This window comes from Protopterus annectens, chromosome 8.part0 (genome assembly GCF_019279795.1).
Source record: "Protopterus annectens isolate FY-2018-M chromosome 8.part0, PAN1.0, whole genome shotgun sequence".
Taxonomy (NCBI): domain Eukaryota; kingdom Metazoa; phylum Chordata; order Ceratodontiformes; family Protopteridae; genus Protopterus; species Protopterus annectens.
Genome location: NC_056741.1, coordinates 22,930,377 through 22,947,826, shown reverse-complemented (window position 1 = coordinate 22,947,826; position 17,450 = coordinate 22,930,377). Strand labels below are relative to the sequence as shown.

The window sequence follows — 17,450 nt, the reverse complement described above, 5'->3', positions numbered from 1 at the left end:
GCTTGGCTGCCCGGTCTTCTTTATGCGTATCCACCACTTCCACTGATGACAGCAAGGGGAGCAAGATTATCCTCATAGCCCCATTCTGGCTTTGTCAAGTCTGGTTCCCCTGCCTACCTAGCTCCTCTCTGGATCTTGGATCCCATTCTGGATCTGATCTCTCACCCCTCGGGGAATGACCCCCTCCAAATCTGAACGAGCTGAAACTCTCAGCTTGGCTGATCCAGTTCACTTAATTGCCAGGACTCCCTGTATCTCTTCCCTAGTCAAGTCCATTATGGTAGTGGCACATACATTATGGTAGTGGCACATAAACCCTCTACCAGGAGGATTTACAATAGTAAATGGAAATGTTTTTCCATTTGGGCTTCACATAAGAACTTGGATCCTTTTACTGCTCCTATTCCAGCGGTTCTAGAATTCTTGTCTCATATTTTTCAGCAGGGGGCCAGTTCATCTACTGTAAAGGTTCAGCTGGCTGCAATTTCCCATTTCCATACTGGGGACAAATTTGGTTTTCTTGCTGCTACCAGAATTTGTAAGGCCTTTCTAAAAGGTACCTTTCTTTTGAGACCTCCTATTAGAAATTCATCCCCACCGTGGGAACTGGCCTTAGTTATTCAGGCATTAGTCTCACCCCCATTTGAACCTGCAGCTTCAATTGATCTGAAGTTCTTGTCATGGAAGACTGGCTTTTTGGTAGCCATTACCTCAGCCAGGAGATTGTCGGACCTTCAGGCTCTTACTATCAAACCTCCATACCTTGTATTTCACAAGGACAGGGTATCTCTCGGGACTAATCCCTCTTTTCTTCCCAAAGTTGCTTCCGAGACTAACATTAATCAATTCATTAATTTGCCAGTTTTTTTCCCCAATTACCAGAACAAGGGGGAGTATAAACATCATTTACTGGATGTTCACAGACAGTTAAGTTTTTATTTACATAGGATGGCTGTCTTTTCTAAATCTGACCAACTTTTCGTCTCCTTTGCAAAACCCTTTCTAGGGAAACCGATTTCTAAAGTGACTCTCACCAGATGGATTTCGAGTTGTATTCTCTTAGCATATAGATAATCTGGCTTGCCAGAACCAATGGGAGTTCATGCTCATTCTACGCGTTCTATGGCAACGTCTGCTGCATTCTGGTCTGAAGTCTCCCTGGATGACATTTGTTCAGCGGCTACCTGGGTGTCCTCTCACACCTTTGTTTCTCATTATAAGTAGATTTGGTGTCTAGAGGAAGGGCTGCTTTCGGCTCTGCAGTGCTCCGGAATATTCTTCCTTGATGACCTCCCAAGATTTCGGGTAGCTGGGGACTCTGTCCTACAGGTTGCTGATCAAATAAAGTTAACTACTTCAGATAAGTTATGTACTCATAACATTCCATCTGAGTAGGTAACTTAATTTGTCAGCAACCGTCCCTCCCTCCTTCCCCCTAACCTGAATAGTTATTTAGCTGAGCTCGAGGTTTGGATGCTCGAGTTTTGTTTGTCTCAGAGTCAGGTTTTCTCGGGTTGTTAGTTTGTTTTGTTTGTGCAGGTGGCAAACGCAGTCTGAGGATTGGAAGGAGGTTGCAGGGTAGTATGGGTAAGGAGGTAGAGCTTGAAGCTCGGATCTTTAACTTGGTATGCTGCCGGCTCGGATCCATAACACACAGGTTGCTGACAAATGAAGTTACCTACTCAGATGGAATGTTATGGTGAGTACATAACTTCTTTTTATCTTGATAGGCGCAGACACAGACTCGTAGAGTATAGACCACTGAGCAGCCAGAGTCCATTGAAGGACTCGCATAAAATATCTTGCAAGAGGAGCTAGTGGGATGGCAGCTGCCATAGAACCTAGAGCTTGGAGAATTAGCCTTGCCAGGGGAGAAGCTAGACTCAACACTGTTTATACCTGATCTCTCAAGGTTAGGATGCAATAAGTGGGGAAGGGCTGCAATCTGGCTGTGTTCAAGGTAGCTCCAATGAACTCTAAAGTCTGCACAGGAGAAAGATTTGACTTGGTCAGTAACTGGCTTCAGTGTAGTCTCTTGTTACAATTGTTTTTACAGGGCTTTTGACAAGTGTTGAGGGAGAAGATGAGGGCTTGCTGGTCAAACTTTCAGAGGAAAACTAGCTGGGGTTATGTTAGCAAGGCTCTTTACTGCCCTAACCAGGTATCCGCTAATACAGGCCCGGGACTACTTTAATCTTGCTAACTATTTGTATCTCTAAGGCTAACAACACTGCAGGTAAAGCACTATTCTCCTATAACGTAGCTAAATCCTGGAATAACTTCCCCCTGCTTTATCTTCTGCCTCCACTATTATGCTGTTCAAAGACTCACTTTAAATTGCACAATGAATTCCTGGCTATGTCTATGCATTACCCTAACCTTCACTGTTTCTACCACCCCAGATAGCTTCATATCCAATTATATCTACTGTAATCTTTGTACAGTATCAGGAATTTTATTCTGTACTCTGGTTTCTAATAGTTATACTAGCTCATGCTAAACTTACACCGTCTCAGTAGTCGGGTATAATGCTTATCTAGTGTCAATTTCGGTTTCTGTATCGAAAGTTATTTTTTATCTAGTGTCAAATTTTGTGTTTTGTATCAAGTTGTATTTTTATCTATTGTGAATTTTTTGCTTCTGTATAGATGATTATATTTTCTGTACAGAATGTGGAGCTTTTCTCCCCGGGCCTCCGCTGTAAATGGACATGTCAGTCAGACTATCCCGGTAAACAAATGTAAAATAAATAAATCTGGGAATTACTTTAAATCTGGCAATGTTAATTACTGTAAATTGGAAATGTCCCTAGTAACCCAGACTCTACAGTAGCATACAGCTCCAAATTCTTCCACTGCCTAGCAAACTACCATCAGTGTATGCTCCCATCCATCAAGGGTACAGTGGCAAGTTCAAAAATAGCCTCTTTCGCCACAGTATAAAAACTGTAGTGTGGTTAGTAAGAGCCTCAAACCTCAGTGGTACTTGAGAAAGTGGTGTCAGCATATCTGCACTTCAGAGGTCACATTCGCTACTTAATTGCATCAGAAAAGTGATCTCTTGGTGGACAGGTGTTAGAACTAGGGGATACCTTAGGTGTACCTCAGCCCACAGTGACCCTCACCACATATTCCCCAAATCCCACTTGTGAGGTTTGTATTAGGAGCCCATCATATCCAGGGAAAATGCAATGACAAGATGAGGTGGAAACATACAAATCTAAGAGATGGTGGCAATCATTCTACCCCTAAAAGCTTTTGCCCCATCTTAAAACAGGTTGTTTCCAAATGGACAGACAACAGCACAGTCGTGTACGTAAGCAAGAATAAGTTATTTCATACCTGTTGTGCAGGCTGGTTATAGAAGCCTGGGAAATATGGCTTTAGATGTAGGCATGACAAATGCTGTAGCCTACATTTCCTCTTAACAAAATGTTCTGGCAGGCTAAGCAGATCTCTTAATATATCCCAATGAATGCATGCCAAGCAGAGATCTACTTCTAGATCTGATTAGGAAGTGACGCATACTAGAAATGTTTGTCTGTATTTGTCTGTAGAATTAACAAGTAACTGAGGCAGTTCTACTACAGTAGCTTGGAAAATCGATGCAGTCTACCTACATTTGGGCAGGTCTGTTCTATAAGCATTCCTTCTGGTATCCTTGATCCCCAGAGGTACTTTCAAAAGTAATTCTAACAGCATCCTTTTGTCTAGGGTAACACTTGTTCCCTCTGCTGAGTAACCTGGCAAAGCAAAAACAGCATTACATTAGGATAAGGACCTCATGATACAGAAAAAGGTCCTTGCTGCACACCAATCTGACCAGTCTATATTTTTGTTTCCAGGTAGGAACGTGTTCTGAGGACATGCTAAAAATGGAGTGAGACTGGGAAATCGGATGCAAGAAAACCTTGACCGGGAAACTGGATGCAAGAAAACCTTGACTGGGAAATATTCTTCCTCTATCAGCCCAGGAGTCTTGACCCAAACAAGGCCAAAGTGACTATAGTTCTTGAGTACCTGTCTGCTTTACAAAAACAGCTTAGCTTATAACCTCTGCAGTCAATTTTTCTGCCATTTTGCCTGAGTTTCTGTGGATACACCCTTGTAAACAGTTTCTGTTGGAGGTTATTCAAAGAAACTGTGCCGTCGTGGAATTTTTATGTATTGTAAAAGCTGTCTTTGGTCCTGTTTGAACCAGCTACATCAAGTACTCTAATTTCTTGGAAATGCTGGGTTTTTTCTTAGAGGCTATTACCTATTCTTGGAGAATTTCTGACTTTAGGGTTCTAATGTGCAGAGAACCCTTGGTGTATTCCTCTGTGCTTCCCTCCTTTCATACCTAAGGTGATATTGGAGCCGTCTCTTGACTGAACCTTGTAAGACTTTTCTTTCCTAACCCATAGAACAGATGGAGATTTTTAATTCCCTCGATGTGTAAAGACACCCAAGGTTTTATTTACACAGGACCAAATAATTCACAGTCTTATCTGCTGTTTGTCTCCTATGCAAAAGGGACAGATTAAACGAAATATGTAAAAACAAGACAATACAAAGAAAACCACTTGTTCAAACTTTATAAATCCACAAAATAATGCAAACTATCGTTCTAATTTAATAAAATAATAAACCTATCAAAACAATGTCAGCTTTCCACCTTCAGGTGGATGAATTCAGACTGTGACAAACACTAACACACATTCATTTTATAGTCATGCAAGCATTCCTTGATGGATTAAAGCAAACATGGCCCACATCAGAAGTTACACTGACAATGGTGGAGAATTCAGTAAAGATGTAATTAGATATGACAGAGAACTTCAATATTATAACTGCAACCATGCTAGCATATAGTTCTTGGAGCAATAGGTGCCTGTAAAGCCAATCGGACACTAACAGAAATGTTACAAGTAAAATGGCAGTAGTGGATGTTATGGGAAATGACGGTGTCTAATGTGAAGAAATGTGCAAAATATCTCTAGGGCTATGGTTCATATGAGCTTTTATGTATGTTCAGAACCTAAGATCTGAAGTAGTTAACTTCATTTGTTCATCAACCTGTGGGTATCTGATCCGAATCGCATCTGAACCGGCAGCTTTAAACAGCTAAGATCCGAGCTCCAAGTTCCTCCCCTTACCCATAATCCTCTGCCATCCCTCTCTGACCTCAGATCTCGTCTGCCGCGGCTTATTCAGCATAAAAAAAAACGAGCTTCCAAGCATAGGGTTTTGTGAGTCTTTAAAAATCTCCTTTTTGACTTAACTTTTAGCTTTAGTTGTTAACGGAGTGTGTTGGTCCCAGTTTAGTTTAATTTGTAGAATACTGTTGGTATTTTTTTTTTCTGTAATTTTGTTAGTTTTAGTGTAACCCCTCCCCCCGTTTGTGTGAAGGTGTGTGTGTGTTGGGCCTATTTTTTGTTACCCATGTCTGAGGCCCCTAAACCAATATTTTATAAATGCACTGAGTGTGGCCATAAACTGTCCCCAGCGGATGGCCACACTGTGTGTTATCTGCCTTGGGGTTGACCATCTCACCTCGGGCTGCACAGTTTGTGCAGCCTTCAACCCCAGGGCTTTGAGGGACAGGCGGTCGAAGCTGATTCTGGTGGGACTTCTGCCCCTGGACTCTGCTTCGACCTCCTCTCCCTCGGCGGCACCGACTGCTCCTGCGGCAGTCCTGCCTTCCATCCCTGCTCCCCTGGCTGGGACTCACCGTCCTGCCTTGGCTCAGGAGGACAAGGAATCCAGGAGGGAGAAGAAGAGGGGAAACCCATCACAAGTGACGGGCCGAATCATCTTCTTCGGCTGCGACGGCTAAACAAGTAGCTTCTCCCAGGGCTTCTGGGCCTTCTCCTTCCCAGCTCCATTCACCACGCTTTTCCCCAGAGCCGGAGGAGGAGACCCATTCGCCTTTGAGGTCATCGAGGCAGCACTCCAGGCCAGCCTCGTCTAGATCTACCCGTAGTTTATCCGACGCAGATATGGATCGGGTGATGCTTAGGTTTCTCCAGACCCAACTGCAGATGGGAGTGCTCCTGCCCCCCCCCCCCCGGGGGGCGAGCTTGACCCCCTTTTTCGCCCCAATTGCTCCTTCTCTGACCCACTTCCGGGGTTCGGAGCATGGGAGCTGGGGGGAGGTTCGGCGCAGATAGTACCTCATACTTCGGCTCCAACCTCACCCTCGAGTCCGTCTGATCCGAGCTCTCTGAGCCGAGAACTGAGCTTCGGGTCTGGAGGTGTCAGTGTGGCTTCGGCTCCATCTCGGTCTGAGCATACTGGCCCTTCGGATCCGATTGCTTTGGTGCGACTCCGATCCACACATCAGATCCGAGGGGACTGCTCCCCTGATCCCAGAGAGAGCAGTACTCCTTCGGCGTTCGATGTTGTGGAGAGGGTATTATCGAAGGATTCGAGGCCCCAGGCTCCTACTACGGTTCCACCCTGCACTCTCTCTGACGGGCCTACCCTCCATCACCCAACCCCAGGGACAGCCTGCGCCTATGTCCCAGATGGTTCCCTTAGAGGAATAAGATGTGGTTGGTGAGGCCTCCTCGGACAGCCCCCCCCCCGAGGAGGTTCCTCACAAATGTAAGTGCAAGAGGAGGCACTTGGACTCACCTGAGTCCTTGACAGAGGACACAGACTTAGGGGAAGGTTCCCCAAGGTCACCCCCCCTGAGGACGTCTCCTTCAGGGACATCATGGAAATGCTTCGAATTAGAAGGGAGTGGTCAGCCCAAAAACCTTCCTCTGATGAGTGTGTTTCTGGAGGCGTTTGGCGCAGGCCCATCTACCTCTTGGGTGTCCCCTCCCACCGATCCCCTGGTAGATCTGATTACTACCAGGGCATGGAAGGAACCGGACACTGTGGAGCCCATTCCAAAGAGACCTGATCAAATTCTCAGTCCCCTCACTGATAGGACGGTTTGGAGCAAGGATGCTCCAGTAGATGCCATGCTGGTGGCGGCTGCCACCAGAAAGGAACTAGCCCAAGAGAGTTCCTTGGTCCATCCTCCCGACAAGAAGTCTCTGACGATGGACCGCCTAAGGAAGCGGATGTTCGCTTCAGCTACCTTCTGTAAGGTCGCTGAACTCTATGACACACGTGATACGACTCCAGCGAGATCTCATCAAGGAATATGCCGGGTCCTCCCCAGAGTCCATGTCTGCCGAGGATAAGAAAGTATTCTCAGCTCGAATGGCCACTCTTAAGTCCATTTCGAACACCTCTATGTAGCTCCTCTCCCATGCTACGGAAGGAGCAACTAGAGCTAGCAGAGCGGGCATTGTCTTACGATGACATGCTTGGCTCCGCCTTTGCAATTTTGCGGAACCCTTCAAGGCATCCTTAGCAAATGCCCCGTTTGACGGTTCTTAGCTATTCGGCAAGACCGTCTGCGGCACACTAGTCCAGAGCGAGAAAGATGGGAAGACGTCTGCTGTCTGAATCCGCTTCTCGGCTCCCCAGAGGTCCTTCTCCAAGAACCAGAGAGGACAAAAGATGATGTGGTTCCGGACGTCTCAACAGTCCCGTTTCGCTCCGGACCCCTCGTCCTTCAGAGGCAGAGGATAAGGGTGGACACCGGCCCAGAGGCAGAGGGGGACCGAAGAATTTCGGGTCGAGAGAATCCTTCTCTGATCGGCCCGCGCAGCAGCCCTGAAGGGTTACCCAAATGTTTCACTCTGGAGGCAGTTGGGGGGTGCTTCTCGAGGCACCTAGCAGTTTGGGAGTCCATTACAACAGATCGCTGGGTGCTTCGAATCATATCCAGAGGTTACAAAATCCTTTTTCTGAATCTCGCTCCCAGACCCCAGAGCCTCCCCGATGTTCCACCCAATCAAAGGGAGGCAGCAGCCACAGAAATAGACCAGCTGCTAAAAAAAAAAAGCAATCCAGCACGTCCCCCGAGACCAATCCGGATCGGGCTTTTACTCCAGGTTCTTTCTGGTGCCAAAAAAGATGGGGGACTTAAGACCAGTCCTCGACCTGTCCTTTCTACACCTGTCAGTGGCCAAAGAGAAGTTCTGGATGGTCACCATTCAATCCATTCTCCCACTCTTGCAGGAAAACGACTGGATGTGCTCGATAGACCTCAAGGATGCGTACTACCATGTTTTGATGGACAGACGATCCAGAAGGTTTCTCCGCTTCTGGCTAGGAGCCAGCCACTACCAGTTCAGGGTCCTTCCCTTTGGTCTCACCCCAGCCCCCAGGGTGTTCACCAAAGTTTTGACAGTTGTAGCAGCCCACCTGAGACTGCAGGGAATACAGGTCTTCCCCGTACCTGGATGACTGGATCCTGACCGCCCCCAACAGGCATCTACTATGTTCAGCCAGAAATTACTTCCTTCACTTGGCCTCCCGGCTGGGTATCACAATCAGTCTCAAGAAATCTTCCCTTCAACCAACCCAGATCTTAGACTTCATAGGGGCCAGGTTAGACACAAACCTATTGAAAGTCTTCTTAACTCCGGACCGGCTTCGAATTCTGAAGCTCCACGTACTGGCCCTTCTGCAATCCTCGGCTCCTCCAGCGGAATTGGTCCTGAGGGCTCTAGGTTCCATGGCGGCAACATTCAACCTGCTACCTTTAGCGCGCTTGAACATGAGGGTACTACAATGGACCTTGCAGGTTCAATGGTCCATCCTGCAACATCCACTGAGTTCACCCATCCCCCTCAGCAGGGTTTGCAGGAAATCCCTACTCTGGTGGATCCAGTTTCCAGACCTTCAGAGAGGGCATCTCTTCTCTGTCCCCACCTCTAGCCACAGTGACCACGGATGCTTCTCGCCACGGGTGGGGGGGCACTGTATGGGCAGAACCGTCCAAGGCACGTGAACCCATTCAGAGACCTTGTTGCATATCAATGTCCTAGAGATGAGAGCGGTGCTGTTGGCATTGCAGGCACTCCAGGCAATTCTTCCCTTGGGAACAATTGCAATTCAGACAGACAACATGTCAGTGGTCTGGTATATCAACAAACAAGGGAACCAGATCCTACCCACTTTGTCAAGAGGCCATGAGAGTTTGGGAATGGGCGATCTCCACCAACCGCTTTCTCATAGCGACGCACATTCCGGGTCTGTCAAACATTTTGGCAGACAGGCTGAGTCGGACCATCCTCTCACCGTATGAGTGGTCTCTGAACCCGAGAATAGCGAAGCAAATATTCCTCAAGTGGGGTCAACCTTGCTGCGATCTCTTCGTGTCTCCTTCGAACACAAAGTGCAGCGAGTACTTCGCTCTAATTCCTCCACGACTCTGGTGCATGTTTGACCACCCGGTCTACTTTATGCTTATCCTCCTCTTCCCCTAATGCTAAAATTCTTGCAGAAAGCCCGTCGGTTGGGGAGCAGAGTGATCCTCATAGCCCCATTCTGGCCTCGTCAAACGTGGTTCCCATGCCTAAGGTCTCATCTAGTGAATCCTCCATGGATTTTAGATCCCACTCCGGATCTGATTTCTCACCCACTAGGGTTAACAACCCCGAATCTGGACAACCTCAAGCTCACAGCTTGGCTGATCCAGTTCCAGTAATAGCTAGGATTCCCGGTATCTCGTCCTCTGTTAAGGCTATTTTAGTAGCCGCTCATAAACCTTCTACAAGAAAGGTTTATAATAGCAAATAGAAACGCTTTACAATCTGGGCGGAGCATAGAATATTGGACCCCTTTACAGCTCCGATGCCAGTAGTGTTAGAATTTTTGTCATTCTTATTCGACCGAGGTGCTAGCTCTTCTACGGTCAAAGTCCAGTTAGGTTCATACTAGGCTATCTGCCCTAGGGCATTTATAAGCCTAGCCAGAGTGTGTTTGGCTTTCGCCACCCATTTTAAATTAATTTTGCTATGCCCTTTTTCGAGGTTAGTATACTGTGCCTCTGTCTAACAATGACACAGAAGTGATACCCGGGGTAAACCTACGATCTCCCATCCACTCATCAAGATTTCTCTTGAAGAGAGTCAATGAAGGACTCTGCCTAACCTGGACTGGGATTTTATTCCAGCGTGAAGGGAGCCTCTGGGTTATGAATTAGCCGCGATTTCCCATTATCATGTGGGAAGTGATCTCAGTACTCTAGCCTCTTACAAATTATGCAAGACCTTTTTAAAAGGCACTTTCTTTTTAAGGCCTCCTGTTAGAGATGCAGTTCCTCCATGGGATTTAACCTTTGTTCTCCAGTCTGACGGCCCCTCCATTTGAACCTGCAGCTTCGGTGGACCTAAAATATTTATCTTGGAAGACTGCCTTTCTCATTGCTATCACTTCGGCTAGAAGGGTTTGAGCTTCGGAAGAGGAAAAAGGGACAAGGTTTTTATTCAAGACTTTTCCTGGTACCTAGAAAAGACAAATTATGGCGTCCAATTCTGGACTTATCTACTCTGAACACCTTTCTGGACATTCCAAAATTCAAGATGCTGACTCTTCACCAGTTACTTCCTATGCTAGGCAAAGATGCCTGGTTGGCAACTCTAGATTTAAGAGGCTTACTTGCATATCCCAATCAGGGAATCTTGCAGAAGATACCTCTGCTTTAAAGCAGGCTACTTGCATTACCAGTTCTCTGCACTGCCCTTTGGCTTATCTACTGCGCCCAGGGTCTTTATAAAGTGCCTGGCTCCAGTAATTGCATTTTGCAGGCAAAGAAATATTCAAATATATCCATACCTGGATGATTGCCTAATTCAGGCAGAAAACAAGGACACTCTTCTAAACCATCTGGCATTTGTAAAAAGGATTCTAACTTGTCTAGGGTACACTATAAATGAAAAGAAATCACAACTGCTACCCTCTCAAAAAATTACATTCTTGGGTGCAAGCTTGAATACAACTGCCCAGATGGCTTTCCTTACGCCAGAGAAACAAATTCATTTGGAGACTTACTTTAGACAGGTGGCCACAAAAACCCTGCTTTTCTGCAAGGCAAATACTGCAAGCCTTTGGGTTCATGGCCTCCTGCATTCTTCTAATTCCACATGCAAGACTGCATATGAGGAAACTTCAGTGGTACTTAAAAACTCTATGGAGTCAGCATTGTCACAGCCTGGAAACAATGATTCCTATCATACCTTGCCTGCAACTAGAGTTCCTATGGTGGGCAGAGGCCTGCCACCAAAACAAGGGACTGCCATTCACACCATGCCCTGCCGCCCAAACCCTAACTACAGACGCATCAGACTATGCTTGGGGGGAACATCTGGCAGGGAAGTGCATTCAGGGCAAATGGAGCCCAAATCAAATGCACCTTCATATCAATCAAAAAGAAATGCTAGCTGTACAGAATGCATTGACAGCCTTCAAGGACTCCCTTCATCCAAAACAATTAATGATAACAGACAACACCACAGTTATGTGGCACATAAACAAGCATTGGGGTACACACTCCTACCCCCTCTGCAGACTAGAGATGGCATTGTGGAACACGGCCTTGACCTATCAAATACAACTACAAGCTCAATTCCTGCCAGGAAAGCTAAATACTCTGGCAGACAAACTAAGCAGAAATCTCATGGACCTACACAAATGGAAACTGGAACCATGGATTTTCAGCATGTTGACACTCAAATGGGGGAGTCCAGACATAGATCTTTTTGCCTCACCCCAGAACTATCAGTTGGACAAATTCTGCACAAGGACTCATCACAAATAAGCCTGGAAAGTAAATGCTCTATCCTTCAGCTGGAAAAACCTATCAGTCTATGCCTTTCTCCCTCTACTTCTGCTCTCCAAAGTTATATTAAAAGTCAAACAGAACAAACCAAAAATGATTTTGATTGCTCTAGACTGGTCTCACCAACACTGGGTACCCACTCCTGCGCAATGTGTCACACCTACCACTGTGGTACCTGCTTCAGACACCTTACTTACTGTCTCAGCAGAACAACCAAATTCTGCACATTCGGCTCCAAACTTTGAATCCTGCAGCATGGCTAATCACCTAAATTCACCCTTAGCATCCCTCAGCAAAACTGTGATGGATGTCATTTTGGAGGCAAGAAGGCCTAGTACTAGAAAATCTTATGCTGACAAATGGAAAAGATTTTGTGCATGGAATCAGTCTCAAGGGGATAAGCACAACAGTGCCCAATATTCCTCATATTTTACAATACTTAGCTGAGATGCTTCACAAGGGCCTGTCCTTTTCTTCCATAAAAATCTATGCCTCAGCCATTTCAGCTCATTACAACACAGAACCTCCCCCCTTCTCTCATCCTCTGCTAAAGCAATATCTCAAAAGGGCCAAAATCTAAGACCACCCAGGAGAGCTCCAATCCCTGCCTGGGACCTCAATTTTGTATTGGAAAAAATCACTCCCTCCTTTCGAGCCAGCTGCTACTGCAGACTTAAAATTTCTCTCTTGGAAAACAGCTTTCCTTTTAGCAGTCACTTCAACTAGAAGGATTTCCGAATTACAGGCTCTTATGGCAGTGGAGCCTTTCATTATTTTTCATGTGGACAGGGTGTCTCTCAGGACCAGTCCATTCTTCATGCCTAAGGTGGTATCCAGTGTGGCTTTTAATCAGACCATTCATTTGCCAACTTTCTTTCCCAATCCACAGAACAAGGGGGAACGGATTCTGCATCCATTGGATGTACACAGATAACTTAGATGTTCTTCGAAAATACAAAGTATATAGTAGCCCTAGATCTGAGTTCATAAATGCATTCAAAAGGTTAAATGTTTTTAATGTTTTTAGCATAGTTTAAAGCTAATTGATTAATGAGCAGACTTTCCCGCCTTGAGCGGTTGTATATAATCCCTGAACAGGTTTATGTGATTTATCTGATGAAGCGTGGATGGACCACGCGAAAGCGCTCATTTTTTACTTCCAATAAACTATTTTGTATCCTGAGAATTGCCAACGTGTCTTGTTCCTGTTACAGCAGCTTTTCGTGACCATTGGATGTTTTTTATGTGGTTTGGTACTGTACTTCCTCTACACATAACTTAGATTTTACTTAAACAGGACAAAATCTCAAAGAAAATCTGAACAACTACTGGTGGCATTTGCTGCAGGGGCAGAGGGAAAGGCTATTTCAAAGCAAACTTTTTCCAAATGGATAAGCCATTGTATTAGTTTCTGTTATATGCACCATGGAAAAACTATCCCCCAGGGGATCGGATCCCATTCCACCAGGGCTGCATCTACGTCTACAGCCTTTCTCAGAGGTGTTCCTACCAGGGACTTTCTAGAAGCTGCTACCTGGAGCTCAGTTAATACGTTCACCAAACATTACCATTTACCTTGTTTCTCTAGAGCTGGCTTTGCCACTGCTGTCCTGCATGGCCTTCTAGCTGGTCCTAATGATGTAAAATTCCCTCCACCCAACCATAGCTTTGGGAATCTACCCAAATGTAATGACTGCAACAGTGAGTCACGAAGAACATAGAGTTGTGTACACTTACATAAATGTAGATGTTCGAGTGTATTCACTGTTGCAGTCCTGGTTACTCTCACTCCAACCCCCTACTTTCTTTTCTGGCTATACCTCTACTTTCTTTCACTATGCTTAAAAGCCCTTTTGGTGTATTTGCTTTTGGGATTTGAGGTGTATTTGTGTGTTTAATATTTTGCTCCACATTTGGGGGGCACCTGACAATCTGGGGCAAGAAAAACTGATGTAATGGCGTCGGCTGCATGTTTTATACCCCTGACAACTTGACGTCATGGAAGAAGGGATAGCAACTGATGCAGGACCCAAGACTTTGTTAATCAGGCCGACTGAGGGCAACCTGCCAGCAGATTACCCAAATGTAATGACTGCAACAGTGAATACACTCAAACATCTACATTTATGGTAAATGTACACAACTGTACTTTCCTGCAGCTTAGGCTTTGCCTGAAGGGGCCAAATGTGTTTAGTAAGCCTGAACATGTTTTGGTTGCCTTCAGTCTTGGAAGGGAAGAGCTAGCAGTTATCAATCAAACTCCATGTTGATTGGCAGTTAAAACACTAGCTATCAAGTGCCTGACCAGCCCTTAAAATGTTATGGCCATTGGCCACTCCATTCGTGGTGTGTCTGCTTCAGATGTAAGAATATCTACATTTGGTGGTATGCCATGATGCCTTGTCTTCATACTCTACTAAGACTCTAGTCAGGCTTGCTTTGTTACATCTGTACTTCAGGATTTAGCTGCATTATCTTTAGCTTTTTGGCTCCTTGCTGCTGCCTGCGCCCTCATGGACTGACCATCTGCAGTTCACCTTGGTCTTTGATCTACCAAGGATGACCTTCAGTTGTGGATGTTGCATATGTATATATTTTATTAATCTGGTTGGTCCTGCAGGAACCTAATTTTCTTAAGGTACCCGATGGAAGAATAAAAAGTAATTTTCCATGGAAGAAGAAATGACATTAGTATTTATTAAATATGAACAGAAGAGCAGAAGCAGCAATAATTTCCATACGCAGTTTGTGTTTTGTATGAATCTTATAAACTACTGTAGTGTGAATACAAACATGAGCATATGAAAATGCAATAGTACATTTTTAAAAGGAAACAATACTAAAAAATACAGGTACATTTATTAAATGTCATGCTGGAGATACGTTACAGGTACATTTATTAAATGTGCTGGAGATACGTTACAGGTACATTTATTAAATGTCATGCTGGAGATACGTTACAGGTACATTTATTAAATGTGCTGGAGATACGTTACAGGTACATTTATTAAATGTGCTGGAGATACGTTACAGGTACATTTATTAAATGTCATGCTGGAGATACGTTACAGGTACATTTATTAAATGTCATGCTGGAGATATGTTACAGGTACATTTATTAAATGTCGTGCTGGAGATATGTTGCAGGTACATTTATTAAATGTCATGCTGGAGGTACGTTACAGGTACATTTATTAAATGTCATGCTGGAGATACGTTACAGGTACATTTATTAAATGTCATGCTGGAGATACGTTACAGGTACATTTATTAAATGTGCTGGAGATACGTTACAGGTACATTTATTAAATGTCGTGCTGGAGATCTGTTACAGGTACATTTATTAAATGTAGTGCTGGAGATCTGTTACAGGTACATTTATTAAATGTAGTGCTGGAGATACGTTACAGGTACATTTATTAAATGTCATGCTGGAGATACGTTACAGGTACATTTATTAAATGTGCTGGAGATACGTTACAGGTACATTTATTAAATGTCATGCTGGAGATACGTTACAGGTACATTTATTAAATGTCATGCTGGAGATACGTTACAGGTACATTTATTAAATGTGCTGGAGATACGTTACAGGTACATTTACTAAATGTCGTGCTGGAGATGCATTACAGGTACATTTATTAAATGTAGTGCTGGAGATGCATTACAGGTACATTTATTAAATGTAGTGCTGGAGATCTGTTACAGGTACATTTATTGTAGTGCTGGAGATACGTTACAGGTACATTTATTAAATGTGCTGGAGATATGTTACAGGTACATTTACACCACATCAGTTGATGTATGATGGGCTCTGAATGGTGTGTTGAAAGTACAGTTATGCTGTCCTTCCATATTCAGGTGTGTTATGAGAGGGTGTACGTGGTGTTGTCTTGTTGAAACTATTTAAAACTGAATGTTCTCCATTTTCTAGTAATGGCTGTTTTGGTAGACAGTATAGTTGAGCTTGGCAAGGCCAGACTACTAAACCAGCTGCAACTTGAAATACTGAATATTGCTAAGGAAAGAGCTGGAGGTGGGGTCTTAAAAAGGGAAAGAGCAAATTACATAGAAATAGAATTTGTGGGAGAAATATATGCAGAATTTGTGGGAGAAATATATGCAGAATAATGTTCAGGAGGAGAGAGACATTTTTAAGGAAGGCAGAAATTAAACAGTTTGCATAATGGAGTAAATCAAAATTAAGAAAATATGCATACTACGTGAAAATAGTATGGTTTGTTTTTTATTACTCTATATGTAGCTGTTGGTTTTTAAAAATGCCATGTTAAAAAAAAAAAAAAAAAAAGTATTCTGAGTGGCTTTAATACAGAAAACTTAGAAGTGCTGTGCCATGCCACCCCCTTACTAATATTTCACTTTTTGTTCTCAGAGCGGAACCGGAGGTGGTTGGTAGCAATCTGGAAACACTTGTAAATGTCGGACTCGGAGAAAAAGTTCACGAAGATTATCAACTGGCATGCGATGTCTGCAGCACCATTTCCAAAATATCAGACAGCGAAAAGGTAAGGAAACCTCCTGAACCAGTTGACAAACTTGTTTAAAGTGAGGCGAGAGTAGTTATTGATAAGGCCTGACAAGCCTATTCTCTATCAGCGACATTTCAGATTGTGGGCTTTACTTTCTTACCCTTCTAGCAAAACGAGCATTTTTAGCTAATATCTGAACTGCATTTAGCAGGTAAAGATGCAAGTTTGTGACAGTCATGTATTTTTCCAAGTAATACATTCGATCGTGGTTTGAGTCTTTTCTTTCCAGTAAATTAGTGTTTTTCTTGACCACAGACCTGCTCGTTTTTTGAGAATTATTCCGTCAGGATTGTTTCAAATACACAATCTTATCCATAGTTAGAATGTAACAGGCAGCTTATCTTTAAAGTTAGTGTTAATACAGTGCAAACAAAGGTGAGGACAGTTTCCTCAAATCACTCGGATGTTTAATTTACTGCAGAATAAGCTGCTGTGGTAGCCCCAAAGTCCTGCATTTGTCCCTGCACAGTGTCCTCACTATGATAGTTCCACCTCACAGCAACACTGTTGATTTGAAACTGTGTAGGAGCCATAGTCGTTTCAGCCTTTATCTGTCACTTCACCGATTCTGTCTGACTGTGTGAATGCACTTGGAGCCAAGGCCTTCCTGCCTGAATACAAACACTGCAGTGAATCTGTCCAGTTTCATAGTTGCATTAAAGAACCTGTCAAATTTATAGTAGAAATTGGTGTAAATTAATATATCTAAGGTTTCACAAGTATGTTAGCCAGTGAATTTCTTCATTCCCGAGTACTTTTAGTGCGAGTAAAATGCATATACCTAACCAGGCATATTCAACATCTGGCGCGTCCACAGAGGTTCCTCACTAAAAGAATACAGGGCATAAGTACCAAGTCCTATGCAGAGACCGCCTCAAAGCCCTATCCCTGTATTTTGCCTTCTACAGGCTTTTGAGGGGGAGATCTATGCCTTGGCATACAGGGCATTGTCAGACTCCACTCTGGACCTCCTGCATATCCACAAAACAAACAGCACCAGAATTACCCATTCTAAAGACTTAAATCTTACCTGTGATATAAATATGAACCTGCTGGAGAGACTAACCCCGTCTATGGAACAGGCTCCCCATCCATGTGAAGCAGAGTTCCTCCCTAAACCAATTCAGGTGCAACTTGGGCAATTGGATGGGAAACGAGAAATTCATCCCTGGTTTGTCACCTATGTCTCTAATGCAAACAGGTAACCTGTAAATGGTTCATCTCCCAGGC

The 17,450-nt window shown here is 44.2% G+C and overlaps 1 protein-coding gene across 1 annotated transcript in view; it reads left to right on the top strand.

The window, feature by feature from the left end:
- The window catches only part of NCAPD2 (non-SMC condensin I complex subunit D2), a 1,714,408-nt gene that overhangs the window by 994,680 nt on the left and 702,278 nt on the right, over positions 1 to 17,450 (top strand). The window contains exon 19 of the mRNA XM_044079588.1: positions 16,064 to 16,196. Coding sequence (XP_043935523.1) covers positions 16,064 to 16,196 — 133 coding nt within the window. The remainder of the gene's footprint in view (positions 1 to 16,063; positions 16,197 to 17,450) is intronic.